This window comes from Necator americanus, chromosome I, assembly GCF_031761385.1.
Source record: "Necator americanus strain Aroian chromosome I, whole genome shotgun sequence".
NCBI classification, from domain to species: Eukaryota; Metazoa; Nematoda; class Chromadorea; order Rhabditida; family Ancylostomatidae; genus Necator; species Necator americanus.
The window spans coordinates 17164786-17178607 of record NC_087371.1 but is presented as its reverse complement, the minus strand read 5'-3'; the positions used below and the strand labels follow the sequence as shown (position 1 = coordinate 17178607).

Here is a 13822-nt window from a genome sequence, read left to right as displayed (position 1 = left end):
CCCCGCCGTCTCAGACGTCGGACGGTATGGCGACCGGTGGGAGGCGATCAAATCTCAGGTTGCTCACGACGTCATTGATTCTGGACCAAGACGACACACGCACGACTCGCCATGGAGACTGTCTCAGACTGTGTACTTACAACGCGAGAACAGTGTCCACAGACGCTGCATGCCCTTCTCGGAGCTGCAGAGCGTATCAACTTTCACGTGATTGCTCTGCAGGAGACCAAGTGTAGAAGGAGCGACCTACGATTGATGAATGACGGTACACTCGTCTTTCGTGGAGAGAAGGTTCCGTCGCGAAATGTAGGCGGTGTTGGTTCTGTTGTGCACCCATCTGTCGTTGATCTTGTCGATTCTCACGAAATCCTGTCACCTCGTCAGGCCATTCTTCGCCACCGCCCTCGGCGCCAAAAATCTATCAGTATCATCAACTGCTACTCAGCAATATCAGCAGCTGATGGTTCAGAAATGGACGCGTTTTACGAGGAGCTGGAGGGAGTAATCCGCAACGAGAAGCGCTTCTACAGATTCGTTGTCGGAGACTTCAACGCAAAACTAGGAAATGCCACAGAAGAGGAATACAGGATTGGAAGATTTGGACCAGGGGACCGGAATGAAAATGGCAATCGTCTCGCTAGCCTGTTGTCCGCCGCTCGCCTCTTTCATGGGAACTCTCTTTTCATGAGAAAAGATCATCGTCGGTGGACATGGGAATCGCCCAATGGCGCGACTCGTGCGGAGATCGACCACATACTCACCAACCGGAGGTGGTCTACTTGACGTCTCAGTAGTGCCATCCTTTTGTAGTGGTTCTGATCACCGTCTTCTTCGAGCGAAAATACGACTCAGCCACACGATGGAAAAGAACATCTGCTATCGGCAACGAAGGAGAAAAGAAGTCGTTTACGACGATTGCTTACTCGAAAACTCCTTGTCCCAAGGTGACTGGCCTCGAGGCCGCGCACGACAAACTTGGATCGAATTTCGAAGACCACCAAGAAATTGTTGGAAAGAAGAAGGGCTCTGAGGGTTGATCCAAATGCATCGCACATTGAGCGGTTAGTAGCGAACACTAACTGCAGAAAAGCGTTGCAGGAGGATCTTTTGAAATACAGGCAGAAGAGGATTCTGGAAGCAAAACAAAGAAGAACGAGTCTAAAGAAGTGCCGCAGGGATCTCCGCGAATATTCCGCTAGCAGCCTTGCTAAGCGAAGACGGGACTCGCACATCTTCTCGTCGTGAAATGGAAATCATTACGGAGAGGTTCTACTCGGACCTTTTCCGTTCATCAACTCCTGTGTCAAGTCCAATCATCCACACTGCTGAACCTCCACCACGGATTCTCACTTCGGAAGTACGAGTCGCTATCAAGAGCATGAAACCTGGCACAGCCCCCAGACCTGATTTTATATCAGCAGACTTTCTTCGGGCTGGTGGCCATCCAATTCATGTAATCTTAGCAGCGCACATGACATCCTACCTTCAGAAAGAAGCGATCCCAGACCAGTGGAAGACCTCGCGAACCGTTCTTATCCATAAGAAAGGTGACCAAGAGGACCTTCGCAACTACCGTCCGATAAGCTTGCTGAGCGTGTTATATAAAGTATCCAGCAAGATCATCTTCACACGCATATCTAGGACGCTGGATGAAGCCCAGCCTCAAGAACAAGCTGGATTCCGCCAGGGGTTCAGCTGCTTGGACCACATCCAGACCGTGTCGAGGGTCATAGAGGTTTGCCGGGAATACCGCCTGCGCCCTGTTCTAACCTTCATCGGCTATGAGAAAGCCTTCAACAGCGTAAAAACGAATGCAACACTGTCAGCGCTGGTCGATCAAGGTGTGGACGCTTCGTATGTGAGGACATTCACCAATTGCTACAATCGGTGCACTACGAAGATACAACTTTTCCACCGCTTCCTCACCATACTCATTGGAAAGGGGGGTACGGCAAGGCGATACTATATCGCCGAAGCTGTTCGCGGCTGCATTGCAATGGATAATGAAATCACAAATGAAATATGGGAAGAAAGGGGCATACGTGTTGATGGAAGATTTCTCTCGAAGCTTCGTTTCGCGGACGACATCGTTCTCTTTTCGAGCAGTACCAATGAAGCAGAAACAATGCTCAACGAATTGAACGAAGCAGGTAGGAGAATAGGACTGCGAATAAACAGGAAGAAGACACAGTTCATGAAGAACGCGTACTGCGATGATGGAGGAGTACAACTTGAAGGCTCCCAAATCGTGGAAACTTCGTCATACGTGTACCTCGGACGTTCTATGAACATGGAAAACGACTTGAAGGAAGAACCGAATAGAAGAATGAGAGCAGCATGGGCAGCATTCGCAGCCGTCAGGGAAGCTACGGACCAACTGACGGACCAAGATCTTCGTGCCCATCTGTTCGACTCGACAGTTCTTCCAGCGCTCTGTTACGCAGCGGAGATGTGGGCAGACACCGCTGCCACGTCTAGGAAGCTACTTACTACCCACAGAACCCTTGAGAGATATCTTCTGAAGTTTAACCAGCGCACACAACACCTAACCTAGACATTCCTCTTAAGTCGGAGCTTCACAGCTCCGACTTAAGAGGAATGTCCCGTCTTTGCGACCCAGCGGAATATGTATCGAAAGCAAAACATAGATGGGCCGGTCGCATGATCAGAAGAATCGACGATAGATGGACTAAAAGAACACTAGAGTGGATCCCAAGAGGTGCGAAACGCCCCCGATGGAGACCGCCAGCGAGATGGGGTGACGTGTTCGCTACACGGATGGACCAGCTGAGAGCTCAGCTGGATACGGCTCAAGGACCTCGTTAACGTCATTCTCGAAAATTGAGAACATCTTAGATGACAATGGCGAGTGGAAGAGTGGAAGAGATGCTGGGGCCCGCACGTCCAGTGAAGACGGGCCATCTAAGTACCTAAGTATATATAAACAGAAAGAACACACCTAGCGGTGCTTCGCCACTGCTTGTTTTAGCGTTGATATCGCCACCGTATTCACAGATCAACTCGACTAAGTCTGGTTGAGCCCAACATGCAGCAGCGTGGACAGGTTGCCATAGGTCATTATCCCTGGAATGGAACATTTGACAATAAAATGACACCACGATGACGAATAGATGCATAATTTCTGAGAACATTGTGGATAAGGAAATTTCTGAAAATAAATCGTCCGCGCGCACCATTCGACCGCCAGCATACGAAATTACTGGGGATTGAGCGAATAAATCCGTATATAGGACAGATTAGACTGATGATTACGTCACTGGATCTGATTAGGCCTGCTTTCAAAAAAATTACCTCAGCATCTACAGGAAAAAATTAAACAAATTGAACAGATTAAATTAGCGCCGCAAAATTAAACAGCAAAAGAAACTAACCGTGAAGTAGCAGGCACACCGCATCGCAATAAAAAGGCAGCTACGTCGTAGTATCCATTAGCGGCAGCTATATGAAGCTGAAAATAGAAAACATACTAAGCATACCGATCCTAGAAAGACTAGCCGACTAGGGCTTATTGAATTTCAAAAAGAAATCCGGCGGACTAAAGAAAAAAAGAGGAATGTTTCGAAAACTATGGAGCAGTCAATCAGTATTGGAGCTTTGAGATTATCAGATCTATTTACACTATCTTCTTTTGGAAAAAAAAAATTGATAGCAAAACTAACGTAGGTAGATCCATCAGGTTGGCGTGCGTCAAGAGGATAACCTTGTTGATGCAAGCTTTTCATATCGTCCAGCATCGCTTTCTCCGGAGCACCACGTTGATCATCAATATATGCCTGAAAATCGACGGCACAGTAGTCGATTGACAATTAATCTCCAAGTCCTCTCTTCTTGAAACCTCGGCATTTGACAGTGTATTTATGTTTTCTTGTTATTCCAACGAGGTTTAGGTGAAACTTTTTTATTGGCCTGACGTTTCGACAAACTCGTCTTTTTCAAAGGCCTGAAAATGGTTCGAGGTCTTTGATACCATGCATATCCCATCAAACTCCTCCTCTCTCCTCGCAACCTCCGATATTGTTCCAAGTACACCACGCAAAACCTTAAAAGGAAAACAACTGACCAGTTCCACCGACTAGCGCGGTTGGTAGACCACCGCGTTCTTAAAGATTGTCACCAAGGCGAACGAGATCTACGCACTGTGCAGTATCCTTAAGTACTGGTGTCTGGATAACGTTAAGGAACTGCATTTGGGGCAATCTTATAGCTCACAAAGTGTTACGAACGGCAAGAAGTCATTGGTTATTGATAAGCACTTATTTTTGTTAATCATTTACGGATTCCTGACGGAAATCCAGAATGTTTCCAATGCCTTCCTAGCAGATATTTCTTTCTCGTGCGCTAATATCCTACATTTTATTTCAAACTCATTTCCATCATGCTTATCGTTTTGTGGCGATTTAACGGTGTCATCAAACTTCCTCGCCTTTTACCAGCCAAATATTCCTTGATCCGCACGCTCAGCATTCTTCCAGCTTCTCCAATATAAATGGCGTTGCACGTTAAGCATTCTATTTGGTAAATAACTCCGATGTTCGTGCAATCACCGGTCTTACCGAATGGACAAACCACGCAACATTCCGACACGCATTGCCTATCGTATAATCTATTGCGAACTAACTGTCGCTTGATGCTGTCGTTTGGGATATTCACCAACACAACATGATCTTGCAGCTGTTCTCGCAAGAGTCCGGTGTATAGCAGCAGTTAAGGAGTCAGAGACGAAGAGGATGCACAAAGGAATTCTACCTTCACGTGGGATCCTCACTGTGTTCTTCGTAGTTCGAGATTGGGTGTTAGATTTCAATCTCGAGTAACCGTTTGAACTAGCTGTGCTTGTGGCTAGTTTTAGTGATTCCTCCCGTTCTCTATCCCCTCTGCACATTGCTGTTGCTGTTTTGACCATATTTCGGATAATTGCCTTTTTCATGCCATTAGGATGGGCTGACTTTGCGTTTATCAGTATGTTTTTCGAGCTTTCCTTGCGATACCATTTCACACTTGCAATGTCATTGTGTAGTTTTATTTGAGCATTCAAATAAGGCAGCCAACCTTCTTTTGGTTGTTCTCGGATGAGTTTTATGTACTGCGATCGTTCATTCAGAATTCTAAAGCATTCGTCCATTTCGGATTGCGTTGATGTTATAATGAAGCAATCATTGATATAACGGCAGTACATCTGTGGAAGACGTTCTATCACTGGTTGTTCTATTCTGCTCATGAAGCAAACGGCAAGAACTGGAGCAAGCTTTTGGCCCATAGTAAGTCCTCTTATTTGAGAAAAATATTTTCCTGACTATTTAAAAATATTGCACTGGAGGCATTCGTTGATCAGGATCATTATGCGTTGCTTGCTTAGACCAAAGATGTTTCTAATGCCTCCAGTGGCTACGGCCGTGTTTATCTAGCATTTCAGATAACGCTTGTAATACCTGTTTGTTTTGAATGTTTGTGTACAAAGTGGTCACGTCAAATGACTCCTGACACAATTTTGTTCGAATCTGGCATTTTTAAGACGTTCAAGGAACTGTGAACTGCTTGATAGATGAGAAGACACTTTTGGTAGTAGTTGACTCACAATTCTATTTAAAAACCAAGAGATACGGTCTGTTGGTCCTCCTACACAACTTATTATTGGCCTTATTTTATATGTCTCCGCTGACATTGAGCGTAGGTCGTTACTTGAAAGCTTATGCATTTTAATCAGGCTGTAAAAAAAGGGCTGTAAAACAAGAAAACATAGATTGACAATTATTCTGCCAAGGACCGTCGATTGATTCCACGATCTCGATGGCACTCACCTGAGTAATACCACGTGCAGCCATTTCACTTTCTATAGCATCCAGGGTAGTTTCGTCGTCGCAAATATCATATGGCATGTTGCCGTCCGCGTTCACGGCCAATAAATTGGCGCCGCTGTAAAATCAATAGATCAATAAGCGTTCCATCGTGAATGCGAGCGTGTGCACCTGCCGTATGCTCAGATTTAAATTCTGAAGAGGGTTTTCCTCACAATTCAAACATATTCAAAATTCAAACACTACAAAACAGTTTTTGCAGCGAAACCTACAGTGTAGGTAGCTACTACTGAATTAAAAATTAATTATTTCATCAAGAGTACTAGTTAATAAGGTTAATGGGCTGAAAACGTGAAAGTGGATATCATAGGTGCGATAGGGAGGAGACAGACCCTCTCGCAAATCCTTCAAAAGTGAAGGGGGCTTTTCCCAACTGTCCAAAAGTGAAGGGGGTCACTCCTTCAACCGTCCAAAAGTAAAGAGGGTCCTTTCGCCAACCGTACAAGAGTGAAGGGGGTCGAAGAACCGGGTCCGACTATCGCTTCTGTGGTGGATATAAATAGAAAATACAACAAGAAGTTGCGAATCAGCCACACCTCCAAACAATCCCTAGACGCAATGTCTTCGCTATTTTAGTAAATATGCAAAATAAGAAAAAGATGTTCTGGTTCTCTACGCGAAGGACAAAAATCACTATGAAAGATTTTGTTTAATGAAAGTCAACGAAATCGATAAGTCCATATCCATACTTACTGTGCAATGAGGATCTTCACAACATTGATATGAGCACAACACGCGGCTGCATGCAACGGTGTCCATTGCTCTGTGTCTTGAGCATTAACATCAGCGCCATGACTCAGCAGCAACAACATGATCTGAAATCGATTCATCCGCAGTTCAACAAAATCAATAGGCTAGGATTGTGCAATAAGCTGGTGTGCTTTCACAACTTCAACATATAGCAAATGTTTCGAAACCAGCGTAACACGAAACCGACATATTGTGGAAACCTGAGCATAATCTTTGAACTCTATGTTCCCGACAAGGTTTCCACACTCCGTCCATTTCGTGATAGGCTGCCTTTAAGTTAAAAAGGAACCAATTAGCAAATTACTCTAAATAACGTTTATGTCCAGAACTTTCTGATGGCTTGCATCGATTTTTGGACAGGAATGACGACGTCACTCACCTGCTGATTGTCATCGATCGCACATTGATGTAGCGGCGTCAAGCCGTCCTCATTGTGCGAATTTGGATTTGCACCTTCTCGCAATAATCGTTCCACTAAATAAAAAACTATAGCGTGATAACTTGTACGAAACCACAAAACCCCGCCCAGTTTACCTTCGGCTGCATCTGCACGGCCTGTGGCTTCGAGCAGCGCCACCTCGGGCGAAAATCGTAATCGCTGTCGCCGCGGTCGCGGTGGAGGCAGCGATCGTTCTCGTTCTTCGCATTTGCGTAGCTGATCGCGACGCCGGTCTCTAGAATAGCGACCGGATTCTTCCTTTCAAAAACGAAAAAATACACCAACTGTTCCACTATTAACTATTTAATTGTACCATATGAAACATGAAATTATGCAGTTTCGTTTCGATTCTCTGGAATTCCCCAACAAAACAAAGATATTTAACAGGAACAAAGTAAAAAAAGAACATGCTTCCGATTATTTAGCGAGTCAATGATATTCCATAGGTACGTTTGGATATCTCAGAGTAATTTTCGATAGGAGGCACCTTTAGGATCTTATAAACAAAGCTGCGCACTACGATGATGGCGAATTTTTCACAAATGCTAATCCGAAGAAAATAGGAGAGATCGATAGTCTTCACAAAATCTTGCTGCAGCCGATTTTCCTCTCATTTCATTTATTCCTTCATTTCTTTTAATTCCAAGAACCACGTCTCTTCTTTTTATTAACAACATCTTACTGCATAGACACTGTACATCGGATGTCACGTGTTGATACTGATCAATATCATGATCATGATCATGATTCATGATCTTTGTTGGGGATGCCCTTGCAGGTGTTTGCGCTTCATTCATCCATAACTCCGAGTCTGTTGCTATATCACGTACCTTAATATGACGTTTTCCCTCAAATATTTAACATGGAAAGTTCCTAAAAATTATTCTATCACGTTTTCTTTGCACTAATCGTTTGGTTTGGTGTTTTTTTTTCGCTTCTTGATTCACGCATTTTGTAATACGCTCTATAGACAGACTTATTTCAGCAGACTTAATAGTGCCTGTAATGCGGGTGGATGTGGCACGGGTTTGGGAAGATGCGGATTATGTGAAAGTTCGTAACATGTGTGACAGCACCCAAGGATGGCGTGAGGCGAGTTTTTGTAACACTACTATGAGGGTACGTATCTAGAAACCCAGTTAACACTGCCCGAAGAGCTCACAGAAACAATGGGGTGTCGTGTATACTCTAGTATATAATAACGAGCTTAGTCCGTGTGTGTGTGTGTGTGTGTGTGTGTGTGTGTGTGTGTGTGTGTGTGTGTGTGTGTGTGTGTGTGTGTGTGTGTGTGTGTGTGTGTGTGTGTGTGTGTGTGGGTGTGTGTGTGTGTGTGTGTGTGTGTGTGTGTGTGTGTGTGTGTGTGTGTGTGTGTGTGTGTGTGTGTGTGTGTGTGTGTGTGTGTGTGTGTGTGTGTGTGTGTGTGTGTGTGTGTGTGTCACGAAATTCAAAAAGGGGGGTGCGACGGGTCCACCGGCGTCGAGTTGGTGCCTCGACGCTAGTAAGCTATAAAATGGGGTGCGATGGGTCCACCGGCGCCAGATACGTATAGGAGGGAGTGCGACGGGTCCACTGGCGCCATATACCTACAGAAGCAGGTGCGACGGGTCCACGGGCTAGATACTTATAGAAGGGGTTGCGACGGATCCACCGGCATCAGGCTGGCGCGCCGGCACCAAATAGCTATAATATGGAGTGCGACAATATGGGTAATACGGGTCTCGCGGCGTCGGATTGCTGCACAATAACTTCGTGCGCATGTCGCAAAAGGTAAATGGTTGCAGCCGTTTCACAGCCGTGGGCACTGCGCGCTTTGCTTTTCACCTTTATGATTCCTCCGCGTGCCTATTTCCTTCCTCGTTCGCTTCAAGTTTGCAGCATGCCGTTCTCAGAAAGTGGAAACACGCATGCAAAAGGATGCTTAAATAGTAGCAAGATGTTTATGTGATCTGACGTGGAACGTTATCTTTATCAATAGGATGCTGTCTTTCCAGTCATTTTATGCCATAACATCATTCTTTGATAATTGTGGAGGGAAAACAGGAGGAAAACCCATATTTCGAGTGTTCTTTTAAATTTTGTCTATAATATATTGGAAAGGAGTGTTTGAAGCTGAAGTTCGAATGTTCTCCAAACGTAGAACTGACGCGTTTAGATAGAAGACTATGAAATCTTTCGCTTTTAGTTATAATATAAAAAGGAAAAAAGATTGTTGGAGATAAAGAAGTCCAATTTCATAGAACTAATAACACTAATATAAATTTTCGCTGATCAGTGAAGGCAAGCGAAGCAAACACCACAGAGAGTCTGAAGTCCGGCTTTAGCCGGACGCTCAGACTGGTATATAATAACGGGCTTATTCTCGCGAGACGGGTCCCGCGGCGTCGGGTTGGTGCGCCGGCGCCAGATAGCTACAGTTACAGCTACTGTGTTGTGGTGTAAAAGTATCGCGCAGTAACTTCGTGCGCATGTCGCAAAAGGTAAATGGGACGTTGCAAACGCTTCATAGTCGTATCCACTTTCCGCGTTGCTTTTCACCTCTACGACTCCTCCGTTCTTCAGAAAATGGAAACATGAGTGCCAACTGCTGCTTATTTAGTAGCCAACTGTTTACATGATCTGATGTGGAACGCTATCTTTATCAGTACGATGATGTCGTTCACTTCATTTCATGTGAAACATCATTCTGTGATAACTGTTAGGGGAAACAGGAGGAAAACCTATACTTCGAGTAGTACTTTCAGACCGTTTCTATATTACATTGGTATGGATATGAAGAGAGGGGTGACCCCGTCCATTTTTTCCTAATTGCCGTAAAAAGCGGCCTTAAAGATACGGCTTCGGGCATTCCGGCGCGCTATCTTCTACAAAGAGTTCATTTGGAGCGCGCCAACCTTGTGCACGCGCCGCATCTTCCGGGTTGTTTTTACGGCAATTAGGAAGAAATGCGGAATCACCCTCCTCTCCATAATCTACTATCTCGTATACGAATACTCCACCTGAAATCCGTACCACCTCAGATTCGTGGGGTGATGCCTTTAATGGTGAAGTTTGAATGTTCTCCAAATGTAGAACTGACGCGTTTACAAAAATTAGTATGAAATCTTTAGCCTTTAAGAAAAAGAAGAAAACGTTAGAAAAACACAATTGTAATCTTACAGAAAATGTCAGTCTTATTAATTTATTTTCATTAATCAGTGACAGGTTTCATGTATACGCGTACACCACCCACTTCACGAGAACACAGTAGGAGAACAGTAGTGATTTTTATCTTCACACGTCAGCAGACTTAAGGGTATCACCCCATGAACATGGTGTGGTACGGGTTTCAGGCGGGTTATGCCTATAAGAGGTCGTGGATTGCGGGAAAGAGGGTGATTCTCTCCTTGTATCAGCGTAAACGGACAACCCCGGAACGCTGTTTCTTACGACGGCTGTTGCAATGCGTAACCATTGCGTCCCGCTCCTCCTATGATTTGTCGAATGAAATGAATTGCCTATTGGAGCACCCCAATTGATTTTAGGATAATCCCAGGCCGCACACAGCAAAATTAACCCGGGAAAAAATAAGGCAGCCAAGTTAATACAGGGAGAGATGGACGGAATCACCCTCTAACCCACAATCTACGACCCCGGCATTACTCGCCTGAAACTCGTACCACCCCAGATTCGTGGGGCGATGCATTTAACCGTTGTTAGTAACTATCTGCGCTATTAGCGGTTGGGAAAGCAGTTGTTGAACGGATAAGCAAGCGACTACGAAGCAAAATGTAGGGTCAATGCAGTGCTCAAGAAGAGAGGAAATAGGACAAAGAGGGAAAAGCCGGAAGAGAACTCCTGAAAAAAAAGTTAGCAGAAGGAAATAAAGCTGAAACAACGAAAATCTAGCTTTAAAAGACAACGTAAAAAAATACAATCAAATGATGCGGAAAATTTCAATCTAGGAATATCTTCGAAGATTTTTTCGGAAGAAGAAAACGATTTCAGAGTACTGCTTGATGAAAAGGCAGATAATTAGGCGATAAAAAAAATAATGGAACAAAAATATGTAAGGGGAAAGAGAGGAACGTTAAAAACAAGGAGGCAGTCATTATGTGTTGTAATAAGTATAAGTTATATAAGTAGAAAAAGAGAGGGAGAGAAAAAAGGATAAAAGAACATGTGAGGAGAAATTGTAAGATGGAAAAGAGGAAGAAATTAAGATGAAGATGAAAACTAGTACAAGCTTTCTGTTAGAATTGTTGGAGTCTTCCTGTCGAAATCCACAATTCGAAGCTACATATTTAGTAGTTACGAGTGTAGCGTGACTACATCGCCAAAATTTGCGCAAGAAACTGAGAACGATGAAGAATTCTGTTCTATGACAATAAATGTAAACCCTTAATGTCACATTACAGAAAGTATGCGTTTTGTGCGAGCAGATCCAAAATTAATCAAAACTCGTCTGCAAGCGCTGTGCGGTTTTTCTAAATCGCATCGACTCCACCTCAAGATCGGCGAAAAAGGAAATTGATGGGAAATTCGCAATCAAATGAAACCTCCTGAACCTATCTTTAACACCATAAAATCTCGCTAAGTCCCCGTTCCTTTCGCATTAGTCATCGCTGTTGAGCAACAAAAAGGCTTCCTTTAAATTCAAAATATTTGCATGAGACATGTATAAGAGTCACAATAGGACCAAACTCGCAGTAATTATACAGTTATAGTCGATGAAAGCTTCCATTTTTAATCAACAGGGCAGAACTGAATAATAAGGAAATCTCTATTTTGTTGCTATCTAAAGAGAAAACTATCAAATCACTGATGCATCTACACAATCGCCCGAAAAAAAAAATCAATTAATCGATTACGTCAGCTTTAGTCTGACAGTGGGGCTAGAGCGCCGTCCTGACGAGACGAAAATAAGCTCTCATGAAGAGATAGCATGCACAAAAAAAAAGATCGAGAGAAAGTCAATGAAAAAAACTTATTATATATCATAATATCGTATGTCATATCACTTATTATCATAATATTATTCAGTAGTACCACTAGCACTGTTTTTACTACCTGTCATGCCAGTCAATATTTTTCTGAATCAAGTAAGGAATCGAAATGTTCACAATGTTTAAAACTAGCAGGTCCATTCAATACAATGTGAATGTATTTGGATAAATGATCAACCCTTGAAAAATGAAGGTAATGTCAAATAAAAAGGAGCTAATGAATGATTAGACGACTCAAAGATAGAGTGGAATGAACGTGTTGCTTGCCATGCAGTAAACAACATCGTGTTTCGCAAAAAGTATAATGGAAGTCGATTTCTATGAGAGCTCTGTTTTGTGGTGAAAAAGACATGAAAAAATGATGAAACTCTCTTACAGCATCTCAATTACTAAAAAAAATTGTCATACAATTAAGAGAACTTTCATTTCTGAATTGTGACAACTTCTCAGAATCCATTTCCTATCGCAAAAACCAGATCCATCAAGAGAAAAAGAACTCGAAAAAATTCCAAAAGTTTTTTTATATTGCCTGTAGCACTGAAAGCAAATCCCAGCGTAAAACTTTGCGCTCTTCTGTGCACATGCAAAGAAGCACGCCGTAAAAGCTGAGACACTTATCTGACTAGATGCCTCTTTTTACGTCTTTGATGAACATCCGAGTGAACTTCCACAACTGGATATTTATGAATTATTCAAAAAAAAATCTCACATTCCGAAACAACTCGAGAAAAAATCACTGGTCGCAGAAGAATACCAATTTTTCTGGGAGGAAAAAAGGGTAAAGTTGACAGAACGAAGAATAAATATGAGGTAAAGGGCGATGAAGCATAAGGAAGTAAGAAAAACAAAAGCAGGAGATACTGAAATGTTAGGCTTGAAGTCTGTAGAATTTAAAAAAGGAACAAATTAAAGGTGAGGAGGAGCAGAGAAGTGCTAATGTGACGGAAGCATAAGAACGAAAGAGTTCAAAGAAACAAGCTTCAAAAACTGGAGAAAAATATGAAAAATATGGTTGTTTCATCGGTTACTGTCTGTTAGGAATGAAGTAAAAAAGAGAAAAGAGAATAAAAACACCCCAGGTAAGAACATTAGTTGATGAGCAGTTAGAGGGAAAAAAAGCTAAGAAGAAATTTCAGAGAAAACCAAAGAAAAACAAATTAAGAACTCATTTTGTTCAATTTTATAACATATAATCGGCCGAATAACAACAAAAAAGGTTTTTGAAACTAAGAAAAAAACATGAAATTAAATAAGGAATGATCACAAAAAATAATTGCAGTTTAAGTGTCGACATCGACTGGTAATTCATGTTGAGGTTTATGCTCATGTTTCATCTGTTGAAGCAAAAGTAAAGCTACACTTCTGAGCGAATTTGTGAGCGGCGGGAACTGATTCTCATGAATTTAACGTCGTGGAAAAACGTCGAAAATTTCAACACCGTTGTTTAAAATCGGCGAAATCGTGGAATACATTGCGTTTTGAGAAGTCACGACGTTTTGTGGTCTACAGATCTCTAGTGTGATGGTCAGACCACCTTTAACGTGCGTAATCGGATACGGTATTTGGTGTTTGGGATCCGATGACGAGAACATGACACACTGGTCGTGACAGCCAGGTGTTAGTTGGTAATCCTACCTGCACAATGAGCAAACGATACCACGGCTTAAAAAATCAATAAAAGCGACGGACTGGGCTTACTTTGCGAGCGCTATGCGCTCTTGAGCGGTCATCTTTTCGATCTCAGGCATTTCTGCCATTAGCTGGCTGTGATCCAT

The 13822-nt window shown here is 43.0% G+C and overlaps 3 protein-coding genes across 5 annotated transcripts; 2 read left to right on the top strand and 1 right to left on the bottom strand.

Annotated features, from left to right (window-relative positions):
* Positions 1–111: 111 nt before the first annotated feature.
* On the top strand, positions 112–2554 carry RB195_005887 (uncharacterized protein; the record flags this gene model as incomplete). Of its 2 annotated transcripts, XM_064178677.1 has the most annotated exons (3): positions 112–736; positions 811–1032; positions 1176–2554. In XM_064178677.1, the coding sequence occupies 3 exons, from the start codon at positions 112–114 to the stop codon at positions 2552–2554; spliced, it is 2226 nt and encodes a 741-aa protein (XP_064035696.1). The 2 variants fall into 2 exon arrangements, with proteins under 2 accessions (XP_064035696.1, XP_064035698.1); XM_064178676.1 differs by lacking the exons at positions 811–1032; positions 1176–2554 and having other exon boundaries at positions 112–783.
* Positions 1247–2554, top strand: RB195_005886 (uncharacterized protein; the record flags this gene model as incomplete). The annotated part of the gene is made up of 1 exon (XM_064178675.1): positions 1247–2554. One exon carries the CDS (start codon positions 1247–1249, stop codon positions 2552–2554), a length of 1308 nt encoding a protein of 435 aa, XP_064035697.1.
* A 22-nt stretch (positions 2555–2576) lies between these two features.
* Positions 2577–13822, bottom strand: RB195_005885 (uncharacterized protein; the record flags this gene model as incomplete). 2 transcript variants are annotated; one of them, XM_013440472.2, is made up of 9 exons in its annotated part: positions 2577–2689; positions 2960–3084; positions 3393–3469; positions 3681–3794; positions 5820–5934; positions 6570–6691; positions 7006–7100; positions 7161–7300; positions 13746–13822. In XM_013440472.2, 9 exons carry the CDS (start codon positions 13820–13822, stop codon positions 2577–2579), a joined length of 978 nt encoding a protein of 325 aa, XP_013295926.2. The 2 variants fall into 2 exon arrangements, with proteins under 2 accessions (XP_013295926.2, XP_064035695.1); XM_064178674.1 differs by lacking the exon at positions 2577–2689 and adding an exon at positions 2771–2889.